Here is a 9,721-nt window from a genome sequence, read left to right on the forward strand (position 1 = left end):
TTTTTATTTTGATTACATTTCTGCGCGGAAGATATTGGGCCCAGGGCTTCCGGTGGAAGGCGTTGGATAGTCAACACGGCCGCGGACAAAATTAAAAATTATATTGTAATTTTTTTGGGCAACCATTGAAGCAAGCTCATCAGGGAATCGTACTATATTAAAGACGTGTATGCTGCTATTAATGTCCCTCTGAAACGGATCTTTAGAATTTGTAATATCTTTTTTCGATGACACTGAAGGTCGTGACAGCAGCAACAAGCAAACAGTGCGTTGTTTTACCGAACTATTTTATGGCTTCGTTTTCCGTTCCATTACAACTCGACCCACTTGCCGCATCGGAGGAGCATCGTCATCGACCACTGTGGGCCACTCTGTGTACATTAGCGCGTAACGCTCTTTCGGGAAGATATTAAAACCGATTTCCGGCGTCCCCCAGCCCCGGATCCCGGTCCCCCAGTGTTCGTTGGCCACAGTGCCACGATGGCTGCCACGGTCGGCCAGCTCGGAACTGGAACCACGGAAGACAGTGCGACTCCATCGCGCTAATGGAGCGCTAACTTATTTATAGTTAATCAATTAGTGCGCCGGAATGGAGTTGGAACAAAACGGCCATCAGTACGTCCAGCACATCCGGCGGCGCACAGTGAGGGAGTTTTCCGCAGACGGCCAGGGTTTTCCCGAGCCCTGCAGGGAGGTCTGGTTTTTCTTTCTCCTCTTTTTTCGTTTCTTTGGGGAACGGAAATTTCGTCAATGGGTTGCGCGTTTCTCAACCGCGATCGCAGCCGCAGCACGTGCCCAGTAGGTCCCGCCATTGGGCTTAGGGAATGGGTGTAAATGAAAATAAAAATAACTGTACCACCCGCCAGAAAGGCCACTAGGAATTCCGTTTTTGATGGACAAATATGGCGATCGATACGAGATTGCGTACTTAAATTGTTGTAAGTCGCTAAGCGAATGATTATTGGCAACGATTTCCCGCAGCAACAACGCAAGCGCCCTTTTGGGGATTTGTTTGTGATTCAGCTGAACAACACGTATTAACAAACGATTAACGTTCATACTTCGCCTTAAAGTTCATTATGATTTCGGCCATCTACCGTTTATTGCACAACGAACCAGAGACACCTTCAATAAGCACCGATTAATAGGTTTTAATGCGAAAGATGTCAAATCAAACGTCCTGACAGAGCATCAACTTAAATTCAAAATCATTTTAAGTTGCTCTGCCCGTTCTAATAATAATAAATAAACTATAAAAATAAACCTTTTACAAAGTGTGAAAAAGAGCCTAAAACCAAGTTTTTTAAGGCAAAATAGGACAAGCCCCCAGAAGGGTACCTGAGAAGCAACTGACAATAATTTAAAGCAGTTTAGCTTACTAGCATGTTTGTATATCAGAACTTGTACGTATCGCGTCAATATTGATCCAGAATAACACATCCAGAGTGAGTTACAGCCAACAATGTTGTCAACAAACAACTCCGATACTTCCAATAGAACCTCTAGTCACTGCACTACAAACACTGGCTTCGCCAGGAACAATATAAGCCCCGTGAACAGCATCATACACAAATACTAGGTTGTTCATTATATTCGGAGCCTCGATAACAAGGAGCGATGCTATGAGCCTAGTTTTTTTTTGGTTATATTGGTACACTCTTCAAATGAACGTATGTGAAGATTCATTTCAATCGGTAACTTACTTTTTTTTTTACAAGGCATTTAGTAGCGACATGTCACAGTATTTTTCACAATGGAAAAAATCAAGTCTCGTGCAGTGATTGAATTTTTATTTTTGAAAGGTTTAAAAGCAAAGGAAAATTATGAACCAATACTGAAAGTGTATAAGGACTCTTCGCCTTTAATTAGGTGGTTAAAAGGGGCGGTTATGAGTTTAAATGTGGTCGTAGTAGCCTTCAAGACGATCCATGTCAAAAACTTCAAAAAACAGACACAACATCGGAAATCATAAAACATTACAGGATATCGTTTTCGAAAATCGTCTAATCACTGATACAAATTAAGTACAAGACCTAGCCAACTAATTGAGCAGTATAACCAATATTTTGACTAGAGTTTTGGGTTCCTGAAAGCTGTTTGCAAAATGGCTGCCGCATTCGCTAAAAAGCCATTCGAATGCATCTTTCTTGACAACATTTAAAGCGTTTTCGATAGGATAAAGTGGATTTTGTGCATTGAATCATCACTATAAATGAAGCTTAGGTCTATCACCATGATCCTGAATCAAAACAAGAAGTTAAGGAGTGGAATGAACCTTTTTCTTCAGTTCCGAAACGAGTTCCTCCAGAAATTTACTAAAACGATGTTAGCATCAGTTTTGTGGGATGTGAATGGAATTTTGCTAGCGAATTACTTGCAAATTGATAAAACAATAAATTTTGATTATTTTTGTAACATTTTAGCGCAACTGAAAGCGAAAATTCGTGAAAAAAGACTCGGTTTGCAGAAGAAAAACAACCTCTTTTATCAGGGCAACGCACCCTGTCAGAAGAGCATTTCGAAAATGGCAAAAATCCATGAATTAAAGTTCGAATTGTTGGAGTATTCACCGTATTCACCAGATTTGGCCCATAGCGACTTCCATATGTTTTCAGACAAAAAAAAAATCGTGCGCGGAAAGTGTTTTTCATCAAATGATGACGTCATAACAGCTGTAAAAAAATATTGTGACATGTCGATACTAAATGGCTCGTAAAAAAAAAATTAAGTGACCGATTGAAATGAAACTTCACATACGTTCATTTGAAGAGTGTACCAATATAACAAAACAAAAATAGGCCATTAGGCTTGTAGCATCGCTCCTTGTTATCGAGGCTCCGAATATAATGAACAACCTAGTAGAAGCGGAGCCTAATGGCAATAAAAAGATCCAGATTCAGCAATCAAAAGAACAAAGCTGTCAACAAACTCGACAACAACAATAATAGAACAGCAACCGATACACCCAATGTAGTTAGCCTGGAGTGGAGGAAATGCCACATGTTTCTTCAGTTAATCTTGTTTCACACAATACTTGTTCTAAAAAGTGTTCCGTAACCTGTGAGTTAAATCACAATGACGCTCCAAGTAACAAACTAAAGGAAACCTCCAATTTAGGCTCACGTCAATGATAAACATCAATCGGTTGCGAGTGTGTCAATTTTCTATTCATTGTACTCAAAATTAGATTGGGGAAAAAAAATCCATTATTTTTGCACAAAATTCAACTTTTTTTTATAAATGAAGATTTTTTGTAATTGATGTGGCACCCAAACATCGAGCTTCTTTGTGAATCCAGCTTTGGGCAAATGGCTTAAAACTCTTTAATGGTTAATCTTCAGCTTCTGGGCGATGCTCTGAATACTAACATGCCGATCAACTTGGATTATTTCTCTGATTTTATCGACATTTTCGACGACGGGTCTGCCTGACATGAGAGATGCATCTTTAACTAAACACCATGAACAATTTCAGTTGTCTAGCTTTTTGAATTTTTGAAATGCTGAATTTTTGCCTTTATCGAAGAAAAATTGTAAAATGTACCGAATTTTCTATTTGTTAACTTCCATCGTTTTAACTGACAAACGAATGGAACAAACAAAAAAAAGTGTAAGCATTTTTTGAAATGTCAGCTTTAAAACGAGCATAAGCTTGAAACTGTGCAATCGATACTTTACGAGATATCAATTATTAAAGCTATCTACCGAGAAAAAAATATTTTTTTAAAGTAAATAAAGATATTTTTTTAGCCAACCTAGTAGGAAACATAATCGCAAACATTGTTTTCTTCAAATTATTGCACCCGAAAAGTATGCTGTGGCAAGAATGAACATAATTGTTGTTTGAACAGATTACGACATAGTTTTCGACAGAAACTCAGAACTCAACGAGGTCCCATTCGACCCACTCTGTCGAGATTAGTGTTGCAATTGCTGTTAATCGTAATTGGTCTTACCTTCTGATCAGTTCATCAGGAGCGGTTATATTGGGAACCCAACCTGAGCTGGTTCTTTCGCTTCCCCCCCGGGGGCCTCAATAAATGAAACAATCTTTGCTTTGGATTTGGATTACTTCATATCATCACGATTTGGGTTTCTTATTTTATTGTGTACTTAGTTACTCTCTCTCTCTCTCTTTTTCTCTCTCTCTTATGCTGCGTGTCGGCCGTAATTTCTAACGTATTCTGTCACCACCAATTTTCTACCTCTTCGTTTCGGCACGGCGCTCCGCATAACTTAATGACAAACCTTAAAGTCCTATGTATCCTTCACTAAACACTTACTCCAATAAGCTGTACAAGGGAGATTTCGCTCCAGAGTCCTCGGACACCTCACCTTCGAACGGTCCCCGGTTCGGCGCTGCTACGAAACTCTTCTACAATTTTGGTTTAGGCTCTGTTCCTGCTCCTGTCTCTCTCTTACTTGCTGTCTGTCTCTCTCCCTTCCTACGTAGCACCTCGCATGATCGGCACATTCGCGGTGTTCGATCTTCACCTCAGACGCGTCTCAAGGTCGCAGAAAAAAGAAGCCACCGGCGGCACTTGGGAGGCCCCTTGATGGCCCCGCCACTGAAAACGGGGGGCCGCCTCTCGAAGGCCTCTCCGCGACTCGATTGCACTTCAGAGCCAGGCCCAAAACCCTGCTGCTGCCGCTGCTGCTGCTGGTGACCTTGGACCGCGGCCGGCTTACACACCGTACTTCAGCCCGCAATCCTGGTAGTAACCGACGTGCGACCGATAGTGGCCAAGGTGGTGGCTGCCGAGGTTTCCGCCCAGGTGATGACCGCCGCTTCCGGTACCTGCAGCGGCCGCTGCTGCCGCTGCTGCTGCCGCCGCCGCTGCGGCGGCCGAATTCATGGGCGGGCTGGCGGACGTGAGGCTGTGGCCGCCGGGGCTTCCGGCCGGTTCCACCATCTGACAGTTGACGGCGACGGCGGCTGCGGCGGCCACCACCGACCCGTGCCCGTGATGGTGATCGAACACCATGTCCCGGAACCCACCGCCACCACCGTTACTACCGCCCGATCCTAGCCCACCACTGATGCTGCCGTGCACTGAGAGACCTCCGCCGTTGCCACCGCCGAGTCCTAGTCCACCGCCACCCAGACCACCCGTCGGGGTGACCGTCACCGAAGGCAGGGTGGTTGGGGTGGTGGTCGAGCTGCCGGATGTGTTTCCGATCGATTCGGGTGGCGTTTCCGGCGTATACCAGCCGCCGTGCGGTGGCGGGTGGTGCGTCGCACTGTGATGATGCCGCCCGACCGCCAACTGCCCTCCGGGCCCTCCACCTACCGTCGTGCCCATCAGATTGTCGTCGTTAAAGTGATACGGATAGCTGGCCGCGTGATGGAGCCGCGGGTTGTACACGTTCATCAGCGAGTCCACGGTGAATCCGTGATCACTGCCGACGGCAGCGGCGGCGGCCGCCGACGAGAGGTGGTTCATCTGCGTCGCAAAGGTGTCGTGACAGGTATTCAGCAGCGTGGACGTCAACCCATCCTTCACCATACACTGGGCGGCGGCCGCCAACTCTAGCCCCGGTTCCCGCTTGAACGTCTGATGCGGATGATGGTGATGTCCTAGCGCCTGGTGGTGGTGATGGTGATGGTGATGATGCATCATTTTCCCGTCCAGCGTTGGATGGTGCACCTGGTGCCCGTGGTGACCTCCACCGCCACCCACCACACCCACGCCACCGCCACCCGCCATAATCTTGAGCGGCTTCAGGTCGCCCATCTTGTCTTCCAGCAGCAAACTTTGGCGCTTCATCAGCTCTTCCTTCTCCTTCAGGGCGTCCTTTTTCTTGAACCGACGGCGCCGCCGCAGGAAGGACCCGTTGTCGAACATGTTGTACGAGTCCGGGTCGAGCGTCCAGTAGCTGCCCTTGCCCGGCTTCTTGTCGTCGCGCGCCACCTTCACGAAGCACTCGTTCAGGCTGAGGTTGTGGCGGATCGAGTTCTGCCAGCCCTGCTTGTTGTCCCGGTAGTACGGGAACCGGTCCATGATGTACTGGTAGATGCCGTTCAGCGTAATCTTCTTGTCCGACGAGTTCTGGATGGCCATTGCGATGAGGGCGATGTAGGAGTACGGTGGCTTCACCATCTCCTTGCTCTGGTGCGGAGCGGCCAGGGCATACGCCGAACCGGCGTACGCGTACCGCGAGTACTGGTCGTAGGTGTAGTGGTGAGCCGCCGCCGCCGAGGCCATCGTTGGGCCGTTCGACGGGTAACCGGCCTGCCCGTGCCCATAATGGCGCTGGTCACTGAACAACGTGTGCATCCTTGTCGCCGATGCACACAACAAATGGGCGAATTTATCACTCAATTATCCTGGAGTCACCCGCCCGATCAATCAAAGTCCGGACTCAGTTCCGCCGAAGCGCCGGTGAACTGTAGTCCTTTTCGTAATCCCAGCCGGACCGAACACCGTCGGAACAGAGAGCGTCCACCTCAGAAGGGAACCTTCTGTCACACACGAGCACACACACACACACGGATGGGTGGGGGCCGCCTTAGGCACCACACCTCGATCGCCTCGATCTTTCACAAAAAGGACGTGTCAGCCGGAAGGATGTCACCACGAGACTGACGAGGCCACCGGTGCACTTGTTTTATTATTCTTTCGATCAACGCACACAAACACACACACAGCACGCACGTCGCGAAAGTCCAGTCTGGGACGAAGAAATTTTTCCGACGGAGATCCGGGCCCTCCGAACGCAGGGCCAACGACAACGCGGATTGATGACGATCTCGTCAGTGCGGTTTGTCGAACGATACTGATTTAAGAAAAACAGGCCCCGGACCATCGCAGCATCGAACATCCGTATGTTCCGGGACAGCTTGCCTCTCGGTCTGGCGCACACTCTGGTGCTCTCTCACTCACGCGCCCACAATTGGGTCCTTCGGTGCGTCGGACCAAGCACCGTTTGTCTTCTTCTGACGCATCGGTGATCGCTTCCATTCATGTGTTCGCTCCTGGGACGGGGAAAAGATGGCTTGGTCCGCACACACACACACTCGCAGTATGGCAGTGTTACCCACACACACACACGTGGGCGCAGGCGCACACGGTGAACCGAGATTTATGCGAGGGAAATTCGAATCGTTCCGGGGCGAATTTTCCGTTCGTAACGCAGGCTGCGCTCGTCACGCACCGGTTTCCGTAACAGCCATCCGGGAGGACACCATCCGGTGGGTCTCGTTCACGCACACGGAGGATCCGGAAACCCCAGGAATGGGATGTGGAAAATTTTACCCATTCTGTGGGGGATGTTGCCGCAGGGGGGACGGAATTTGATGTCCACCGACACCGGAAGTAGCAGATGCGCTTGCCACTCACTTCCGTAATCATCACCACAATCACCGTTTCCCTATTGCGATCGGTTTGCGGTTCCAGCGAGGTTCGTCTATTGCTTTATTGTGCAAGACAATGGCACGGGACATGTTTTTCCGGGATACTCCCGGGTGGCAGCTTTTCCGCAGCATGACCACCCCGTGGCTGTGGTAAGTGTGTGTTTGCTTTCTGCTGCAACTTTCGCTCACATTGTTGCCGATGATTGCCGTTGCGCGTCCCAGGGCCCCTTCGATCGAGGATCGATGGCCCGGATTCGGAAAACTCTCATTATTTTTCTTACGTTCTTTTTCCGCTCCAGCCGAACAAATGCTGAGCTCTGGTCTCTCTCTCTCTCGCGGCCCCTCTTCACTATATTATATGATCGTTTCGGGAAAGGTACGGCAGGGCCGCGATGTGATGATGACGCCCTGATGACGACAGTCGAGTCGCGGGGATGATGAATTTTTACTTTATTTTCCCAGCCTCAGCCAGCCTGCGTCCAGTGACCATCCTCGCCAGCGCCGCGACTATTTGTGTTTGCTTTAATGTTTATTTTCCAAATTGGTGCAAGACAAATATTTTCTCGTTTAATTAACTTTCGCTGATTGAACTCGCTCGCCACGGAGGCAGCAGCAGCAGGAGCAGTGGCCATTGCTTCAGATATGGGCCGGGTGATGATCATCGCGGTGAAGATATTGCATCGGAAGCCTCCGGACACGGAATGCTGCGGAGAGGAGCATACGTTTATGCGCACCGCGTTAGTTAGTTGCTGGCCGATGTTTCGCACTTTGCACACGGGGAATTGTCAAGTTGTTTTAAATCTCGTTTGCGCTTCGCTGTTTTTGTGTGTTCTGCCGTTTGATGTTCGGGTCGTCGTGTTGAGCCTACGCGTTAAGCAGTCCGGTTTGTGCGATGTGCGATTGATTGTACGTTAGCCATTTTGTATGGTCTGAGCCATAGGCAGTTGGGCGATATTTAAGTATGATTAGATGGTGATTATCGATTGGTACATTGGTTCAGGGACAATCGGGTTGTTGGTTGCCGAACGGGATGGTAAACATTGAGGTAGAACTTGTGAAAACAACCGACCGAGAAGATTTTTATTAGCCGAGAAGTCATTTCGTTTTTAATAGTGAAGCCTGAAGCGAATAATAATTTGTGAAATTAAATATTTATAATGTTGGAAGATCCTAACCCAACTTAATTGATCCGGAAATGTTTAAAATGCTTCAATATACCAATGTACTAATGCTTCAAAGTCACCTGAAATGCGCAGCAAGTTCATGACATGACAGTAGGTTTTTGTAAATCAATTGTTCGATAATAAAAAAAATATAAAATTTCTTGTTGTTTCTAGAAATAAAAAAAACTATATTTTAAATATTACCAAAAAGGATAACAACTTTTTTGGGTGCATCACACTTTTATAGATGAATTTTCACATTAAAGAAAGGCTCTCTCAGTATCATCCAAGCAGGCTGTCCCGTTCTCTTTCGAAGGACCTGTCGACCTTTCGAGCTGGTGTGTATTGATTCGTGCCTCCAATGCCATCACATTCCCAAGTTTCCCGTACCGATTGATCTGGCTATCGCCATTTAGCATCGCAAAGACCCCCTTCCCGACAGACACATCGCGGACACAGATCGTTTCGTGGCTATCCAAAACATGAAGAGCCTCACAATCGCAACGTTGGCCATCCCGTCAGTGGCACAGGCCGCCGTTGACGTTGTCTGTTCATTAGACAACGGTCATTAGTGTCCTTGCGGAACGCACGCGAAACGTAGCCGACGGTTGCTACCGAATGATGGACTAATTTTTGGTCAACGACGAGATTTAAGAAAAAGACAAATATTTACTCTCAAAGCTTTCTCGGCTGTCGGTGCTAAGGACTCGAAGCTGGGATCGTGTTTCGATATCAGGAACAGTCAGGCTGAACTTGGCTGTCGGGGTTCTTTTCCAGTCCGCCCCGGAGGCCCGTGTCCACTTCTTTTCACACCTTCGCACAGATGCACTTCGCCGGTGGTCGGCGCCAACAACGACGACGACACCGAACGAAAGACGGATCGCACACGATCCGGTGAACATCCGGTGCATCTCTGATGCACCTCGAAGGATGCGACAGGCTGTTTTTGTGGTTCCGTGTTCCGGGCCCAGCCGGAGGTCACCTCGTCGCAGTTTTGATTGAATCGTGGAAAACTCTCGGCCTCCTGAACGGCCTGACGCCGGACGGATGGCATGTTGTGATAATCTTTGACAGGTGAATGCATCGCCTTTCTGCACGGTACACGCTGCTGGGGCCCGTAAGACAGGGTGGCAGGGATGGAAAAAAGGGAAAATGCATCTTTTCTGCTGTCGGGCACAACAACGCGTCTGATGGGATGAACGACT

The 9,721-nt window shown here is 48.0% G+C and overlaps 1 protein-coding gene across 1 annotated transcript; it reads right to left on the reverse strand.

Annotated features, from left to right (window-relative positions):
• Positions 1–4,684: 4,684 nt before the first annotated feature.
• On the reverse strand, positions 4,685–6,277 carry LOC128267959 (fork head domain-containing protein crocodile-like). Its single transcript, XM_053004927.1, has one exon. It carries the CDS (start codon positions 6,275–6,277, stop codon positions 4,685–4,687), a length of 1,593 nt encoding a protein of 530 aa, XP_052860887.1.
• Positions 6,278–9,721: the final 3,444 nt, after the last annotated feature.

The sequence above is a fragment of the Anopheles cruzii genome, chromosome 2 (assembly GCF_943734635.1).
Source record: "Anopheles cruzii chromosome 2, idAnoCruzAS_RS32_06, whole genome shotgun sequence".
NCBI lineage: Eukaryota > Metazoa > Arthropoda > Insecta > Diptera > Culicidae > Anopheles > Anopheles cruzii.